At 37.8% G+C, this 17852-nt stretch overlaps 10 protein-coding genes across 10 annotated transcripts; 5 read left to right on the top strand and 5 right to left on the bottom strand.

The window, feature by feature from the left end:
* Positions 1-13: 13 nt before the first annotated feature.
* FDP41_011848 (uncharacterized protein) lies at positions 14-1141 on the bottom strand (the record flags this gene model as incomplete). Its single annotated transcript, XM_044702302.1, has 2 exons — positions 14-698; positions 747-1141. The coding sequence occupies 2 exons, from the start codon at positions 1139-1141 to the stop codon at positions 14-16; spliced, it is 1080 nt and encodes a 359-aa protein (XP_044566700.1).
* Positions 1142-1665: 524 nt separating this feature from the next.
* FDP41_011847 (uncharacterized protein) lies at positions 1666-3000 on the top strand (the record flags this gene model as incomplete). The annotated part of the gene is made up of 1 exon (XM_044702301.1): positions 1666-3000. One exon carries the CDS (start codon positions 1666-1668, stop codon positions 2998-3000), a length of 1335 nt encoding a protein of 444 aa, XP_044566699.1.
* Positions 3001-3014: 14 nt separating this feature from the next.
* Positions 3015-3731, bottom strand: FDP41_011846 (uncharacterized protein; the record flags this gene model as incomplete). The annotated part of the gene is made up of 1 exon (XM_044702300.1): positions 3015-3731. One exon carries the CDS (start codon positions 3729-3731, stop codon positions 3015-3017), a length of 717 nt encoding a protein of 238 aa, XP_044566698.1.
* Positions 3732-4015: 284 nt separating this feature from the next.
* Positions 4016-4834, bottom strand: FDP41_011845 (uncharacterized protein; the record flags this gene model as incomplete). Its single annotated transcript, XM_044702299.1, has 1 exon — positions 4016-4834. The coding sequence occupies one exon, from the start codon at positions 4832-4834 to the stop codon at positions 4016-4018; it is 819 nt and encodes a 272-aa protein (XP_044566697.1).
* Positions 4835-6361: 1527 nt separating this feature from the next.
* Positions 6362-7399, bottom strand: FDP41_011844 (uncharacterized protein; the record flags this gene model as incomplete). Its single annotated transcript, XM_044702298.1, has 1 exon — positions 6362-7399. One exon carries the CDS (start codon positions 7397-7399, stop codon positions 6362-6364), a length of 1038 nt encoding a protein of 345 aa, XP_044566696.1.
* Positions 7400-8144: 745 nt separating this feature from the next.
* FDP41_011843 (uncharacterized protein) lies at positions 8145-9101 on the top strand (the record flags this gene model as incomplete). The annotated part of the gene is made up of 2 exons (XM_044702297.1): positions 8145-8360; positions 8430-9101. 2 exons carry the CDS (start codon positions 8145-8147, stop codon positions 9099-9101), a joined length of 888 nt encoding a protein of 295 aa, XP_044566695.1.
* Positions 9102-9149: 48 nt separating this feature from the next.
* FDP41_011842 (uncharacterized protein) lies at positions 9150-12042 on the bottom strand (the record flags this gene model as incomplete). The annotated part of the gene is made up of 8 exons (XM_044702296.1): positions 9150-9358; positions 9422-9987; positions 10047-10323; positions 10372-11264; positions 11312-11354; positions 11419-11601; positions 11651-11771; positions 11854-12042. 8 exons carry the CDS (start codon positions 12040-12042, stop codon positions 9150-9152), a joined length of 2481 nt encoding a protein of 826 aa, XP_044566694.1.
* A 529-nt stretch (positions 12043-12571) lies between these two features.
* On the top strand, positions 12572-14191 carry FDP41_011841 (uncharacterized protein; the record flags this gene model as incomplete). The annotated part of the gene is made up of 1 exon (XM_044702295.1): positions 12572-14191. The coding sequence occupies one exon, from the start codon at positions 12572-12574 to the stop codon at positions 14189-14191; it is 1620 nt and encodes a 539-aa protein (XP_044566693.1).
* A 744-nt stretch (positions 14192-14935) lies between these two features.
* FDP41_011840 (uncharacterized protein) lies at positions 14936-16090 on the top strand (the record flags this gene model as incomplete). Its single annotated transcript, XM_044702294.1, has 1 exon — positions 14936-16090. The coding sequence occupies one exon, from the start codon at positions 14936-14938 to the stop codon at positions 16088-16090; it is 1155 nt and encodes a 384-aa protein (XP_044566692.1).
* A 630-nt stretch (positions 16091-16720) lies between these two features.
* FDP41_011839 (uncharacterized protein) lies at positions 16721-17733 on the top strand (the record flags this gene model as incomplete). Its single annotated transcript, XM_044702292.1, has 2 exons — positions 16721-17190; positions 17340-17733. 2 exons carry the CDS (start codon positions 16721-16723, stop codon positions 17731-17733), a joined length of 864 nt encoding a protein of 287 aa, XP_044566691.1.
* Between the last annotated feature and the right edge of the window lie 119 nt (positions 17734-17852).

Below are 17852 nucleotides of genomic sequence, written 5' to 3'. Positions count from 1 at the left end.
GTGCATAACAAATTTATTTTCTAAAATGTTTGTCAAAGTAGGTATATCTTGTTGCATTACATAAGTTTTCCACAAACTCAGTCTGGAACATGGATAGACCACTTGATTTCTTTTCCACAAACGGATCGGAGGATGTTTCCGCATTGCTCGTTGGAGCTTTTACGACATGTGGTTGTTCTCCTCGCCATGCCATTACAGCATCCTTGAATAACTTTTGCTGAAGTTCTTCATCATAGGTCCCATCTCTGAGAGGAGTACTACTTGTTGCTGGTGACTCTTGAATTTTTGCGTCCGAATTCCCTTCTCGCCAAGACCTAACTGCTTCTTGAAACAATCTCTGTTGAAGAGCTTCATCATATTCACCTTCCGCCAGTTTTGTTTGTTTTTGAACTGGTTGCTGATTCGACGAATCTGGTATTTCACAAATTTCCTCATAGATGGTTCCAGGAATGGGTTTCGTTTTAAGGGATGGTGGAAGTTCATTGTTGCACGCTTTGACTCCAAGGTCTTGAAAATTTGTTACCGACGACCTTATTTTAATAATTTTTCCTTCGTCACTGTTGTAACTTGAACTTGATGACGACGGCCTAGTCTCACGTTGTGAACTCTTGGGCTTCGATGGTATTAATGGTGAAGCAACTGTTTGTCCTGATATATTTTCTCGAATTTTTTGTGAGCTTTTCCAAATTCCTTGTTTTCTTGTTTTAAGGGTTAATTAATTTTTAATGTCGCAAAATACTACCTACGGAACATTTTTCCAATTTTCCTTTTCTTTCATAATATTAAATTTCAATCGTTTTAATTCTTCTTCTAAAATTACAGTTTCCAGAGCGAGTTTGTCAACATTGTTTGTCGTTTCATGTGCTTTTTGTTTTGCTTGAGAAATTACTGAATTCTTTTTTGACTGTTCCAATACATTTTCAACTGTTTGAGGAGATGCTTTTCGTTGATTTCCACTACTCGTTGGTTTTGATGAAACTTGTTTTGAATGAGATGATGTTTTTGATGATATTATTTTCGATGATGACGATGGTTTTCTCTCTGATGAAACCACACCCACCGTCTCGAGAGAGGATGCCTCCGATTGCCATGTCCTCGTTCCCATCTTGGACGATGATGTACTTCCCTTCCTCAACATCATGTTTTCTTCTTCTGTACCTCTCTATAAATTGTTGCGTCTTTTTCTTTCTGTACATTTTCAAAAGCGGGAATCTTTAAAGTTGGACGGACGGGCGAAATCTCCCCACACACGCGAATGACAGAGTCTAGTGCACGATGCCGCATCATCTTCATGTGGTTTGACAGGTAGTGAAAGGACCGTTTCAATATTCATTTGTAGGATCATCATCATCACCACTGGATCCTTTCATTTATACAACCACAAACAAAATTGGCAGCACTTTTTTCTCTCGCATCACACACTCTCCTGTGAGCAAGAAGAAATATTATTGTAAATAGAAATCAAAGAAACTCACCATCATCACCGATCACACACTCATTGTGAGCACCCAATAATTGATCTATTAGCATTTGTATCAACAACAACAGTTTTACTCTCCCTGTTTTTTTGTAATACTTTTTGTAAATATATCATCATCTTTGCAAAACGTTTCACGATCAGATCCGAGCAATGAATACATTCATCATCATCAACAACACATCATCATGATCAATCCTAATATTCAGTCGACGTTGAATGCTGGAAATTCTTCCTTTCCTGCGTCATCATTTACCTTGCCAATGAGCACTCCCTTCTCGAAAGAGAACCTACCTTCCTCTCCTTCAACAACCATGGTTGAGGATTTCATCACTACTACTACTACTACTACCGATCCACAACAACAAACAGACAAAAAATCATCCACACGCAATAGACGATCGTCAAAAAAGTCAACCTCCTCACCTCATCCTGAAGAAGTCGATGACAAGAAAAAAAAGAAGAAATTGACGCTCACCAAAGAACAGGACATGATGCTCATTGAAGCTGTTCGACAATATACAGAAAATAATAGTCCTATTCAATGGAAAGAAATTAATCGTAAATTGTTTAACAATCAATATACCTCTAACTTTTTATATCAACGATATCATCGAACCCTTAATGCTAAAAAGCACAGATGGAGCGATGAAGAAGACTTGGAATTGCTTCATTATTGTAACAAACATGACAAAAAGTGGTCACTCATCGCACAAAAGGAATATGAAGGATTTTTCCCTGATATTCAACTCTCAAATCGATACAAGAATGTTTGTAAACGAAATGAATTAAAAGAGAGATTGGCCTCAATGACTGAAAAAGAAATTGAAGATTTAATAGAAAGAAACAGGGAGGCCAGAACAAAGAGTTTGGACACTAGAAATTTAGTTAAAGTTATTGAAGACAATACAGAGCTTTCTGGACACACGTCACCAAGTATTGACACCTCAAAAACAAAGAGAAAGTCAAACTCTCCCTCTTCATCGAGTAAAAAGACCAAATATCATCAAATAGACAGTAGCCCAAGGATGGAGAGTGACGAATCCACTGAATTGGAAGTAGACGAAGGTGATTCACATGACTCGTTTGGAAAACAAGAAGAGAACAACCCTAATTCTTTTCTTGTAGAGTTGGAAACGATACGATATTGGCCACAAAATAAGGTAGAAGAGGAATATTGGAAGAAAGTCGAGTTTATTAAGATCAATCTCATGCCTTTATTGGTTGATTTACTTCATGACTGCGAAAAAAGCATTGAAACTCTCAACGAATCCATGCTGGCCATTTTACAATCAACTCAAAACGCCTCACTAAAGTTAAAGCAGGTAGAAGAAAACATGGAGTTGAAAAGTGGTTGGCAAAAATTATACGAAGACTGCCGTTTGTTGCACGACATTATCAATCAAGGAGTCGATACACAGTTGAATCCTATCACCGTCGATTCTTTCACATTTTTATGCCGAGCTGAATGCTGTCTCTCCTCGTATCGAGAGAGATTGAGACAAACACGTGAAATGAAATGAATTGATCAACTTGATTATGTAAATTTACTAGATCTACTCGCAGATTTCTTGAATTTCTTGCAGCTAATTTGTAGTTCAGTTGCGAGCTCCTTTGCGACCGCTTTACACATTTCAAACGCTGTCTTAAAGGAGTGATCTTTTAAAACCGAAGCGACTGTAGAGATTGTTCTATTCCTGGACTCCAATCCGAATTCGTACATGACAACTTTCTTCAAATATTGTTCGTTGTATCGTTCGAGGTCTTGATGTTGTTCCTGAAGAAGCTCCTTAATATCATCCTGTGATGTTCGGGTGGATTCCTCTGCGGAGGTCAACATTTCAGAGAGATCATCATCATCTACTTTGATCTCTTCTTGAACGATATAATCTAAGTGTTTGATGAGCTTGTGTTCATCATCAGCCTTTGGCAATTCGGACCGCAAATCCTCAATTGTTTTTCTGCTGATCATCAATCGCGTTCTTGCTGAAGCAAATTCTTTCCATAGGGATTCCTCCTTGTTCAAAACGCTTTGTATTAAACTCCTTGCTTCTTTTTCGAAAGGAAGATTGTTAAGGGAGGCGCTTAAATTTGTGTAATTTCGTAAATCCTTTCCGTACTTTTCCAGTTCATCAAAGTATTTTAGTGTGTTGTTGGTCGTTGTTACAGTGCCAGACTGGCAATACTTGCAACAAAAAACAACAACGGAAATAAGGCAGATCGTGAATAAGAACGAAGAAGCCTTAACCGACATTTTTTTGGAGGTGAGATGTTCTGAAGCTAATTGCAGCACTCGTCACTCATTTACGATGGAGATTAAATCTTGGAAAATGTTGATCAAAAGAGGTTTGAGATGGAAATGTATCCTGATCGATTATGGAGGGTCATTTCCGAACAGGATAGTTTATGTCTACAAGTAATGTTGACCAAAATATTTACAAAAAAAATACACACCCTTTGGGACGAATGACAGCAGCGATATTTCTTTCAAAATATCAGTGATCAATCTTGACAGCTGCTCCATTACATAGAAGCAATTCAATGCTTTTCAGGTGTACCCTTTCTGTGGCTGTCAACAAAATGAACTGTGTGGAAAACAAGCTCACTGTTGGTGTTATTGTGTTTCTTTTCCTTCTTCTTTCCGTCCTCGACGTGGATTAACCACTTGTCACCTCTCATTTGCACCATCTTTTTTTCCTTCTGTATGAAGGAGGGTGATACCAGTAATCCTTGATGATCATCTTCACTGTTTGATCTTTTGCTGTTCTTTGTTTTTTTATCTTTGCTGGTTGGTTGTGGAGATCTTCCTGAGTCTGATTTGGATCTTCTTCTTGGACTGCCGTGTTTAGAGCTCAAGATCCCAGATATCTCGGATAACACATTGGCATCTAGGTCGTTCATGCTGAATGAAGAAGAACCTGGTTCGGGAGAGGATTGTGGAGTCACGGTCAATGTGGGTATTGAGAGTGAAGAAGAAGAAGACTGCTTTGGTTGCGACCAACCACATGTGGATGTAGAGTTGGAGGCTAATTGGTGAGGAGAAGACGAGATGACAGTATCGACTGCTTGGTCGTACTCGTTATTCGATTCGACGCCTTCCATGAAATTCATTGCTCTCAACTCTCTGGCAAGGCTCTCAACATCTAACTTTAAAAGAGAGGATGTTGTTGTGTTTGAATGGTGATGTTTTTCGCAGCTTGTTTTGCTGCATGGAGGTGATAAGACCACTTCAGGACTTATCAAGTGAGGGAACGTTTCGCATAACAAGGAACAGAAGGATTGATCGTTCATGAGGTGTTGTTGTTCAACACTACCCTTGTTGAGGTTCAATGTAGCAGTGTGTGTGGGTGGATTCATGTTGTTGTTGTTATTGTTCGTTGACACTAATGATGGAGAGCCAACAACCGTTGAGTGATGAGGTGGCTGAGCTGACCCAGTGCTGTTCCTTCTGGATATAGCAGTCTCATTCTCAGGAGCTAGCCACAGCAGTGCTGCGTTCGAACTGAATGTTGTACAATTTTGATCAAGAGAGATGTTTGGGTTTATGCATTGAGACATTGGTAAGGAAGCCTTTTGTTTTGAAGGAGTCATTTCAAATGAGGTGTTATCAATGAGTTGTTGTTTCGGGTTTTCAAATAATGACAAGGTTGGGATGTATAAATATAAATATGATAGTGAGGAGAATTAATGTGAGTGTTGTATATACAACGAAAGAAGAAGAACTAGTCAGAATGCAAACAGGTGATGAATGTTTCGTTATTTGGGATAAAGCGGTGTGTTGATGATTGATTTTTAGAACAATTATTCAATTAGAAGACTGGCATATGATAGTACAAACCCAAAACGAGTATGGGTGATGAATTTCAGTGATGAATGAATCGATCGGTGTGGCTTGAGAATTTCAAATAGTGGATATCTTTACATCGATCATCGTGACGACCACGAGTTAGAACCTCACTAACGCTAGCTCAACTTACTCGACACTGGTTGTACTTCCGAGTTGACCTACAAGTGCAATCAGCGATTGCGACCAAATTCTTGGTAGAACAAGGAGGAGAACAAGTTATGGTTGATAGAATCAAATGATCAGATATAAATAACTCCTATTTAGAAGTTGGCTCTTCTATGTAACAAACTTCAATAGCAAAAGAAAATTGATATGATCGTGCAGTTGTTGATCTTGGGAGTTTTTTTTGCTGAGGATCGCTGAATGGCTGTTATGAGAATTTGCATCAAACAACTGCGTAGCGTTGCTGATTCATCGAATCACATGGAATCAAGAACGTTGTACTTGGTTTGGAACGGGCTTTGAATCTGAGCGATTTTTGGAACGGCGGTGTCATGCAATAAGGCTAAAAGTGAACCACGTTGTTATAGGGTCTTTCATTTACGTGATTCTGAAAACCAAAAATTTGACTACCAACAAGTGGCTTCTTCTGCACATTTCAGTGATTTCCTGTAATGAACCCAAGTTTGAAGAGAACGATCTCGTCAACAAAATATTAATTTGGAATTACCCAATGTGTTGTTTTGGAGCAAGTTCATACAAAATTGTTGTTGTGAACTTGTCATATCTTGGATGCTGTATCGCTGAGCAAGTCGTTGATTCCTTTAGCCCTGCTGCTTCTCGTCATCCGTTGAATGTCGATTTATTGGAAAATGTCGCATTGCTCGAGTTCAAGTACGAACTATCAGTTTTTAACGAGTAATGAGCTATTGCACGGTTATTGCCATTGTGGGATAGAAAAATACTTTTGTTTTCATTTAGCAATGGATGAAGAGGAATTTTACAAAAATGTTAGTTTGTATCTCTTATTGTGAAAAACATGGAATTATTGACTTTTATGTTGGCAAAAATTAATGATTCAGTTGAAAGGCTGTAAACTATTTGAGAGTCCTCATTTCGTGAATGAGCTGCAAGATTTCATAGACAGAGAGGTCAGAAAACATCAACAGAAGGGATAAATCAATAATTTTCTCACTGTAGAGACCCGAGATACTCTCTACTAGGTCTTCTCGTTGAATTGAGAGTGGAGGGCTTTTCTTTCTAGAAATTAGCATAAAAATTATTTCTCCAAGTGCCTTCATGCTTGGTGATAAAGGTTGAGTAAAGTGTGGGTCGTGGCCTCGATATTCTAAACTCAGAAATGCTTCGTATTCAAATTTTGATTTTACAATCATGACATTGTGTGGATTTAAATCTCTAAATAAAATTCTATTTTCTGTTAGAAAGAGAATAGCGTCTAATAATCCATAAATCATGTTAATTATATTGACCTCGGAGATGTACTCTCCTCGTTTGATAATGTTGGCTAAACATCCATCCTTATACCATTTGCATTCAAACCAAGGAAATTGCTGAATAAAACCAAAATTGGTAATCTCAGTAATGTGCTTATTTTTGTGACTCATCAATTTGATAATATTTTCTTTTTCCACATGTGGATAGACGCATTTTGAAACGATTACTCTGCAAAATTTGTGGTCACATTTTCTTGTTGCTTTGAAAATTTCGAATTCTTCTGTTACTTCAACTTCTTCAAAACGTTCGTAATTCAATTTCAAGTGTTCTCTAATTATATTTGTTGCGGAGTTGTGTGTGTTCTTAGCATTATTCGTGTTAAAGTTATTATTTACAAAAATTGATTCGATTATTCCTGCAGACTTAACATCCGTTGTCCATAATTTAGTCTTCTTCAAGCTGGATTCAGTGGTGGTGTCCAACAGCTCGTTAAATGGTGTTATTTCCGGAAATTCCGATTCTGTGTTTACCAGTGGCTGATATTGCGCAATCGGAAGCCAGCAATTGTTCATCATAATATCATCACATGGTTCATCATGATCTTCAAAATCGGAGTATTTTCGCTTCAGCACGGAGTTGCTATTCTTCTTTTCGTGCCTATTCACCGTCCTAAGAGGCATTGTGTAGTAAGAGAAGAAGATGGCAAGAGGTGTGTTCAGGCTTTTTTTTGTCATGTCTCAAAAATAACTGGAACTTGTAAACCAGGTCACAAATTTTGTGCACAGTTACAATTTTATTTGAAGATAAAATTGAACAAAATGCTGATGTTGCATACGTACTTTGCATCGATGGCAAAAGAGCTCTTAGGACGTTCTTCTTTTCGTCTGATGAGAGTCCAGCTTCCAAAAGAATTGGAATTTGAAAACTTGAGAATGGCCACCCATTCATTTTGACTCATTGGTCTGATCAGATGAACTGCATCTCGACAGCTAAGAGCAAAAGCTTTTCAGACACATTTTGAACTGCTTCAGGTTTAATTCAACCAGGAAGAATCTCTGTTCAAGAATAATCACGTCCATGTCGAGCCATTCTTTAAAAAGCTTCCAAAATTCCCATCTAAGAGTTGAGAAATTCGACCATCCGTCTTTCTTTGGCCAACTGTTTGCCTCCTTTTTGTGTTCAAAAATAGACTAAAAAAATTTTAACAACAACAAACGACAAGCGCTTTGTATTTGCTTCAACCGAATCTCGGCTCAACAACGTTGCTTTCGGAATTCGTATACGCATCCGAAAACACGTTTAGAATAGAACAATAATTTATTTGCAACAAATTGAGGAAAACTTTTGAGAGAAATTACGACCGACCGTTTTGTCATCCTTGTAAATATAAAAACAATTAGCAATAATTTTGTACAATATTGTATCATGAACAGAAAAGTACACAACTCTCAAGAGCTAAATATTCAATTACCATTAGTAGTTCCGGATCATAAACACAAGGGAAAACTGCTGTTTTCAGACCAAACGTTAATTATTAAAGACTGTATCAAGTCTATATTATCTACCATAACATTTCATAGAGCTCTTGGAGAAATTTACCCACTCGGAACAGATTGTGAAGTTTTGGACCAAATTAGTTATGTAAGTTGTTGTGAAAGGCAACTCGATTATTTTTCATCGTGATGATATTTTCCGATTTTAATTCAACAGCCTAGTATTGATGAAAAGGAATTAAATCAAACGATATCACAACATACACAAAGAGTCATTGAATCGTTTCAGAATTTTCTCAAGGCCTGTATGAATTTGTCTGAAAATTTCTTTTCCACACCTAGTTGTACAAAAACTCCATCCACCCCAACAACAAACACCAAGAAAACTCCATCCGCCACTCCGATTATCAAACTACCAGAAAGCATTCTTTACAAGTCCTTCAATTTTGAAGTTAAATACTATACTCTTAAAAAAGCAGACTCTAGTTTTTATAGTTTTTTCGGAGGAAAGAGAGAAGAGAAGGTCCCTTTTGAATCATGGAACATACCATTCAAAATTTCTTGGAACACTCAATGGAATCATTTATTTGAAGGATTTCCTCTAGTTAAGGTTATGTCGAACGAGAAGGAATCGGATATTCAAGGCAAAATGTTAAATAGTCCTAATAATCCTACTCTTCCTCCTGATGTTTCCAAATTACAGGAACAACTTAGGAAGCGATTGGTATTAATAATACAATCAGCACATGAAGATATACCGCATTTGCCTGGCCTTACAGAAGAAAATTTATCATCAGTGAATGGAAAAAGCTTTCCTTTTGACATTGTATTCACAGATGATTCAAGAGATGATTCCAACAAAAGATCCACATGGCTTAATTTTTTCTAAAAAGTGAGGATTTCTAATAAAGAGTAAAAGGCTTAGGAGAAGAATAGTTTAAAGTTTACTAATGTTTTGTTGTTTTCTTTGGCTGTCAAGGATGTTATGAATCACCATTCGTTCAGGGAAGAAATGATGATTTGAGTTTGCCATATCTATCAATAATCTGCAAGGAGCCTTCACAGTTTCATATCGTTCTGTTAATTCATCCAACCTTTGTACAATGTTCGCAATGCCCAACCTATCTGCAAAGTTTAATAAACCTCCTATGTGGAACAAATGATCATGACAAACGAATATTCTATGAAGAAAAGATGGACTAGACTTACCTAAAAAAGGAGGAAAGCCAAAACCCAGAATAAGGGATAAGTCAATGGCTTCTGGCAATGACACAATATTTTCCTCAATGCATTTCGAAGCCTCATTGATCAGAGTTAAAATACATCTGTCAATAAGGTCATCAATAATGGTAGCCATATTAACTCTTCTTTCTCTCTTTGATTGATGTTTTGCAATAATTCTTAATGCTTCTGGATTTGGACCTAATTGTCTTCCATTCTCATCATAAAGGAAAAATCCTTTGTGATTCTTGACTCCAACATTTCCTCCTTTCACTAACTCGCTCAACGCTTCATAATGATCAAATTTGAGATTTAATTTTCCTGCAATGATAGGCATGACATGAACAGCAATATCAAGACCACTATGATCGAGGGTGCTTAAAGGACCTGCAGCAAAACCAAATTGTTGTAATCGTTTATCTATTTCTTCAAAAGGTACTCCATCAAGCACAATGCTGGTAGCCTCTAAGCAGTACACTGCAAACAATCGAGTTGTTAAGAATCCTGGACTATCGTTGACAACAATTGGGAGTTTTCCAAGATCCAATGCAAGCCTTGTTTTTGTTTAATTCAATCATTAAGAATTTCACATCGATTGTCACCAACTACTTACTGATAGCATCGAGCTAATACTTCTTGTGAGGTATAGGGAGTACAAATGATCTCTACAAGAGGCATTTTGTGTACAGGATTAAAGAAATGAAGTCCAATAACATTTTGTTTGAATTCACTTTCTTCTGCAATCGATGTGAGAGGAATGGAAGAAGTATTCGTTGCAAATATAATGTTCTTATTTAGAGATTGAGCTTTTTCTAATACTTCTTTTTTAATATCCACTCTCTCCAATGCAGCTTCGATAACCATTTGACAGTTTTCGAGAGGCTCATATTCTTTAAATTGGAATGTCAAACAAAATAATTGTTAATGATGATACATACCCAATCCAGATTCTAATTGTTTTTGCATAATTTCGTCTCGTTCTTGTTCAGTCATTTTACCAATTTCAACCAATTTTCCGAATAATTCATTTCTAATGCGCTTTAATCCGCGTTCTAAATAATGAAATTCAACTTCCTTTAAATATACATTATAACCTTTTAGCAGGCAGAGTTGTGCAATGCCAGCTCCCATAGTTCCTGAGCCAACAACTCCAATTTTCTTGATCACGTCTTTACATTTCACACTACAATATTTTGGGTCGCAAAAGTTTTCAGCTTTTTTTGCTGACTCGACTGTGTTGAATAGAGAAATCAAATTTTTAGAGACAGGATCAATAACAAGCTCAGAAAAATTTGTTGATTCAATTTCTAGAGCTTCATCTATAGGTTTTGTGTAACCATTCATGATCGTGTCAAGAATGAGAAAAGGCGATTTGTAAGGATGTCCCTTTGTTTGTTTCTGAATACTTGTAGTCGTAAAAAATCCAATCAGAAGTCTTCCGATTGGATTATCTTTTAAATATTCTGAAAATGTAATGGGTCTTCGTTTGTATTTTCCCAATTGGAAGGAGGCTTCTTGATTGAATACAGCTGTTCCTTTTGTTGCTAGTTCCAAAATATTTTTAACAGTTTCTGCAACAATTTTTTCTCGTTCTTGTGTATGTTCAATTGCAAGTTGCCTTGTATAATCAAAACATCTTTGGAAAAAATCAATATCTTCTTGTGAAGGCCCGTCAGATTTTTCTTGAGATAGATGTGGCTTTGGTGGCAAGTCTGCTGAGTATGGAAATATTTTGTCAATAATTCCAATATTGAGAGCTTTTTTGGCTTCCACATGAGTGCCTTGTAAAATTAATTGTAATGCATTTTCAAGTCCAGCCAATCTCGGTAATCTACAATCATTGAGTGTTCAGATGTAAGACAATGTTAATCAACTCACCTAACACAGCCGCCACATCCTGGAAGCAATCCAAGTTTGGTTTCTATTTCGTTCGAAGAGTATGAATGTCACTAATATTTGTGACACAAATAAGAGTTCTAACTTACCTGGCAATCCAACAACAGTCTTACTTGAAGAAGAACACACTCGATGAGATGCTGCAAGACAAACTTCAAAACCTCCTCCAAGACAGGTACCATGAATTGCGGCTAAAACAATAACTGGTAATAATTCAATTCTTCGGGTCAATGCTTGTCCATGTTTGGAAACCTCTTTGGCTTTTCGACTGTCTGTTGTGAAAGAAAATAAATCTTTGAAACTCTAACACACAACTCTTACCTGTGATGGTGTAAATCATATTCACGTCAGCTCCAACAATAAAACTATCTTTTTTCAAACTATAAAACATGATGCCGTGTATGGTACCATTAAGAATTAATTTTTCAATTTCTCCGATCATCTATTTGTGCACAAAATCAATTTTAAAGAAAATACGACCAATTAATTGAGATGAACTTGTAATCATCACACACAACTCTTACCTGGTCCATCTCAGTCAAAACATATTCATCTAAAATATTTACAGATTTTCCTTTATAATGCAAGAATATTATTCCGATATTTTGATGAATGATTAGGCTCAAATGATCACCCGATCTCTTAAATTTCAATTCAACTGTGGAAGGATTTGGAAAAAGATGATAAACATATTCAATTTGTGATGAATTCATTTTTTTTGCTTCCCTTCCTCTGTTCCTATTAATGTAGCAAATATGCGGAAATAGTCGTGTAATTAACCACTCGAACATTGGAGATGAATCGACTCATCATGTGTTGGGGAGATTAGCAAACCCGAATCATTTCATCAGAGGAAATAGTGATGTCAACCGTCAAAAGGTATGTTGGAGCTCTCTAAAGGTTAGGACAATACAAGTTTAACCAGTGGCAAGGCTAAGGATGCGTAAATACTCCCCTCACAGAACCTGAACTTGAGGAAATCGCCGATTTTTACAGTACAAGAAATTTTGATTATCTTTGTTTTGTGTTGAATGTACTTTGACAAGTGACAGTTTGATGTCTTTATCAAACTCTTACCATTCATGAAAGGAAGTTGATTTCACGGATGACTTTTAGAACAAAGTATTAAACTCCACAGACCAACACAAAAGAACTTTCACAAAAACAAATTGCATCTCAACCTGACCACACTCACACCAACATTAAGATTATTTGAAAGATCGAATTCGCTAATCCTCATCGATGCCATCCTCCCTAACACTTGATGATCATTCCCATGCACACGCTTGTGGAAATGAATCCTCCTCCTCCTACTCGTTCGGAGACAGCTCTTCCTTCCACTCGCTTCCTCCAATGTATTCATTGTTGTCGACCTTTCACAACTCTTCAACTTTTGCTGATACTACTAGTAAGCAAGAACAACAACAACAACAACAACAACCAATAGAGCATTATGCTGATTTGGATAGAGCTCTCTCATGTATCACACCCTCCACTCCATGTTTTCTCAGATTAGATGTTCATGGAGTATTGAAAGAATTGAATTCTTGTGATCAAAATAATTTTCATGTCTATCCCGAGTTCTCGTCATCGATGGCAACAACACAAGAGACGAAAGGTCTGAATCGGAATGATGCTTCTCTGCTGGAAGTAAGCAGTAATGGCTTTTCAGCGCAGAAGAGTGATTGTGGCGTGATGGGAAGCAGCATGGTGGCGATGATGATGATGATGGATGATTCAATAATCAACAACAACAACAGCAGCAGCCTCAGATGCGAGGATGAATCAAGTTCCCTCCTACACGTTCGACCGGTCAATAACATTGACAACTACTCAAACTCGGGAGCATATCCAACATCATCCTCTTACAACAACTGCCCGTTGTCATCATCCCTAATGACAACAACAATCACTCCACATCATCATCCCATTCTTCTCCCAACAATAGCAACAACAACAATGAGTGATCGCTCACCATCATTCAACAAACAATCACTTCCAATCCATCAAGCAGCAGCAGAAGAGACCGAGTTGTTATTGGAGAAAGAGCGATCATTCCAATTACCCTCTTCCACTCCTACTACCCCCAACATGATTCACCTGAACAACAACAACAACAATAACGACAACATCTCACATGTGATACCCAACCGTAACGGAAAAAAAAGGAAAAATTCAACCACAAGCACCACAAGTTTATCAACCTCTTCATCACCCAACAACAACAACAACAACAACCACAGGCAGTCGTCTGTAGACTCTCCTCCTCTCAGCGTCCACAAGAACTCAGGTCTTACCAAACAGACCAAGACTCAGAACAAGGGTATTACTACTACTAATCGCCACAAACAACCAACAAGAACAGGTAGACGTCTACTCACTGAAACCATTACCACCACTGCCAGTTCCATCCAACACTCCTTTGAATTTTTGAAAGAGTCCTCTCCTCATTCCCATTCCACCTCCGCTTCAGTACTTGTGGCCTCTCCTCCCTCTTTGAAGAAACATGCATCATCCAAATCGACTCGTTCAAAATCACCTCACCATGCAATGAATGAGGATACAGACTTAAAGAACGGATCACTGAGTTCTCCAACAACGACTTCTCTCTCCACCACCACCACCACCACCACTAGTAGTAGTAGTAGTAGTAGTAGTAGTAGTAGTACTGCTGCGACCTCCCATTCAGCATCATCCACTGGTACACCAAGTGGTGGTGGTAGTTTGAAACGAAATCTTGCCTCATGGACCCTCTACAAGGAACAAGCTTTTGTAGAAGGTAATTCCAAAGAGAAATCAAAGAGTGGAAATAATTATAAATTTCATAATGTGTCGTTTGTCTATGTACCAACTGACCAATAAACAACAAGTAATCATTGAGTGGATCGTGCGTTATGTACTTTTACGTAAAGAGAAATTTTGCATTGCTATGGTTGTATTCAATATTTACAATTATGGATGAATAATCTCTTCATCTCTCTCGTATATCGTTTGTCCGCTGATCAGTGCTTTTTGTGAGACTAATATGTACGAGGTTAAAGTCACCAGTCATACATTGATTCCGACCCGTGTCAGACTTCACCAACTTGTAATTATTTCAATGGTAAGCACAACTTCTTCTGATATCTCCATTCGAAAGATATAATCTCATTATATCAATTTCATGTCACTCATGTCCTACAAACTCATTGTCGCTCCGAAATTAACAAGAGATAGATCGTATCGTTTGTATCTCTGCTGTTGAACAACAACTCAACATGTCAATTTTTCATAAATTTGTGAACGAAAAGGTTATTTTCACCTTTGATTTTCAAGTAAAGTTCAAAGAATCTAGTTCTCTAAAAGATGGGACCGTTCCTATTTTTGCATGCAACCAATTTACTTTACTTCGGTCGAGATTGAAATTCAATCGTTTGAATTCAAACAAAAAACAAAATCTCACTCTGTGGTACACTTGTTGGATATTCCATTCATTCAATATTGGAGTTCCATCCATTCGTGATATCGTCAATTTAGCTGCTCAACATGATTCAAAGTTCCTCTCCATCGTCATCCATACTCCTTCTCCCTGTGTATGAAGAACATGACCTTGGGTTTTGTTCCACGATGGATTCACATCATCTTCCACCATCACCACTTGATTCCTTCTTCCCTTCATGCGACCATTCCCTTCTCATGACCACCATCACCACTGCTGGGTTCAACACTCTGCAAGATCATCATTACTCCTCCACAACATGTCCATTATGGAATGAGAACACTCCAAGTAATCACATGAAACAACACACATGTTGCTTCTCCTGGTCGAGTGATCATACCACAACGTTGTGTAATCGTTCCAATGCATGTGCTACTCGTGAAGGAGGATCACTCATGTTGAATTTGGATGTGAATGATTTCATGACTTGTTATTTGCTCATGGTGGGTAGTAGTAAAAAAACCACATCTACTACTACTACCACTACTACCACTACTCATTACTCTATATTTCCAGATGACATCCAAGACGCTCAACATTCATCAACCACCAATGAATTGGGAGATCTCATGATGAGGGCCACTTGTAATGAATCATCCTTCTTCTTTCACCATTCCCAACCACAGAACGAAACGATCCACTCTCACTCCTCTCCATTAATGGGTATGGTTTCCACCACCACCAATACTATGAACATCAAGAATGTGGAGGATTTGACCAACACCACCTCCAACACCTTGACAACACCACCTCATGCGACAATGAACTCATCCCCAACCACTCCACCCTCCCAATTCTGTTCCGTATCTCCTTCTCTTCCATTGTTTTTTGAAGAGTCTAAGAGGTCTAGTCCATCCTTAAAGATGATGTCAATGATGAAGAAGAAGAAGAAACAATCCATAGATGCTTCATTGATGAAAATTTCAAAGTCCTCCTCCTCGAAAGGACATATCCTTTCTCAAAACAATCGAAACTCTAAGTCTCCGTTGGTATTCATCCATGCCAACTCGAAACAACAACAACAACCCTCATTGACTACAACCACTACCACTCAAGGCCACAAAACTTCCACAAATCCTCCAAATCCTGAATCGATGCAATTTACATTTCCTTCTTGGACCTTTCATCTGATCGATACAAGCACCAGTCCAGAGGAATCGAATGCTTCTAAAACAAGTTCTTCATTTCCGCCCTCCTCCTCCTCCTCTAAGGAAACCTCTAAAAATACTTCGAATGGATTTAAATTTAAGGTGCAAACAATATCTCCTTTTCATTCCTTGTAAATATTGGCATCGTTCAATAGAATTGAGGAGTGTTGTAGGACCTGTCGTCAATCTGCCCATTTGCTTTGTTGCTCTTGTTGTAATGACAATAAACAACGACGAAACACTTCGTTCACCTTTGTAGCTCTAACGTGAACAATCACATTTAGATTCCGACAGGGTTTTGAAAATTGGTCGTAGAATTTCTTTTTCTGTACATCTTCTCCAATATCCATTCGAATGCCATTTTCTATTTATATCAACGACCAACAAATGGGTCGATTCATGTCACTCGTCATATTTTGGTATCAAACAAAACTAATTGACGCGAAAAAGTCAACGATGAACGTCTTCCTTGCGTTCTAATTTGTATCTCTGTGTCGAACTACATTTCGCACTTCATGAGCATTTTCAAACATCGCGATGTCAATTGTTAAACACAGAATCTAGTTCTTTAAAAGAATTCATTGTACCAATCACCACCAACAAGAAGATCCATCATGACGAAATATTGCGTAATGGCAGACCATGGTGCGCTGATTCAAAAAACAAAAGTCTCAGTACTTTCTTCAAAGAGAGCAAAACTTGTGAAATTCTGCGTTTCTTCTTCAATTCATATATTCCGTTCATCATCTTCGATTGCTGCTGAACATGATTCAAAGCTCCTCTCAATCGTCATCCAAACTCGTTTCTTCTTTTGATGAATATGGTCTGTCATTTTCTTCTACTGGTATTAACACTTCACATCCACTTGATTCCTTCTTCCCTTCATGCGAAAATTCCTGTGATTGTCCTTCTCATGGAGGAGAAGAAGAAGGATCACTCATGTTGAATTTGGATGTGAATGATTTCATGACTTGTTATCTTCACATGAAGAGTAGTAGTAATACCACATCTACTACTACTACTACTACTACTACCACTACTCATTGCTCAACATTGAACTTCTTCTTCATCCAAAACGCTCAAAATTCATCAACCACCACCATCGCCGCTAAGAATATGGAGAATTTTTCCACCCTCTTGACTTCACCACCACACAAACCTTCATGCTCCACTGTACCAACACTAATTCCAACAACAACAACACCCTCCCAATCTTGCAAGTCTCCTTCTGCGCCGTCACTATTCAATGAGAACGAGAGAACAAACCCTACAAGCTGCATTTTAAGAAGTACAAACACTCTGTGAAAATATCAAAACCTTCCTTCTCCTCCTCCTTCTCGAGAGGACAAGCCCATTCGCAAAACAAACAAACCTCCAAAACTAGTCAATTATTATTCGTCCATGCCAACTCGAAACAACAACAACAACCCTCATTGAAGAACACTACTCGTTGCCAAAACTCCTCAACAAATCCTCCAAATCCTGAATCGATGCAATTTACATTTCCTTCTTGGACCTTTCATCTGGTTGATACATCTACCAGTCCAGAGGAATCGAATGTATCTAAAACAAGTTCTTTATTCTCACCTTCCTCCTCCTCCTCCTCCTCAGATAGGAATTCATCTCATGGAGAATCTTCATCCTCTTCTTCAACGTCTTTGATAACAATGGGAACCGCTGCAAGTACTACTTCAACCATAAGTTCGAGTGAGAAGAATTTTCATAATAACGGATTTAAATTTAAGGTACAAACAATTTCTCCATTTCATTCCTTGTAAATACTGGAAACGACAATTGGGGAACGTATTCGCAACAGTCAACCATTTTGATTCCATATGGATGTGTCACTTTTCAATAAAAGAATGATCCTTTTCACTTGCGTTCAAGTGCGTATTGA

This window comes from Naegleria fowleri (genome assembly GCF_008403515.1).
Source record: "Naegleria fowleri strain ATCC 30894 chromosome Unknown tig12, whole genome shotgun sequence".
Taxonomy (NCBI): domain Eukaryota; phylum Heterolobosea; class Eutetramitea; order Acrasida; family Naegleriidae; genus Naegleria; species Naegleria fowleri.
This window is presented reverse-complemented; position numbering and strand designations above follow the sequence as displayed.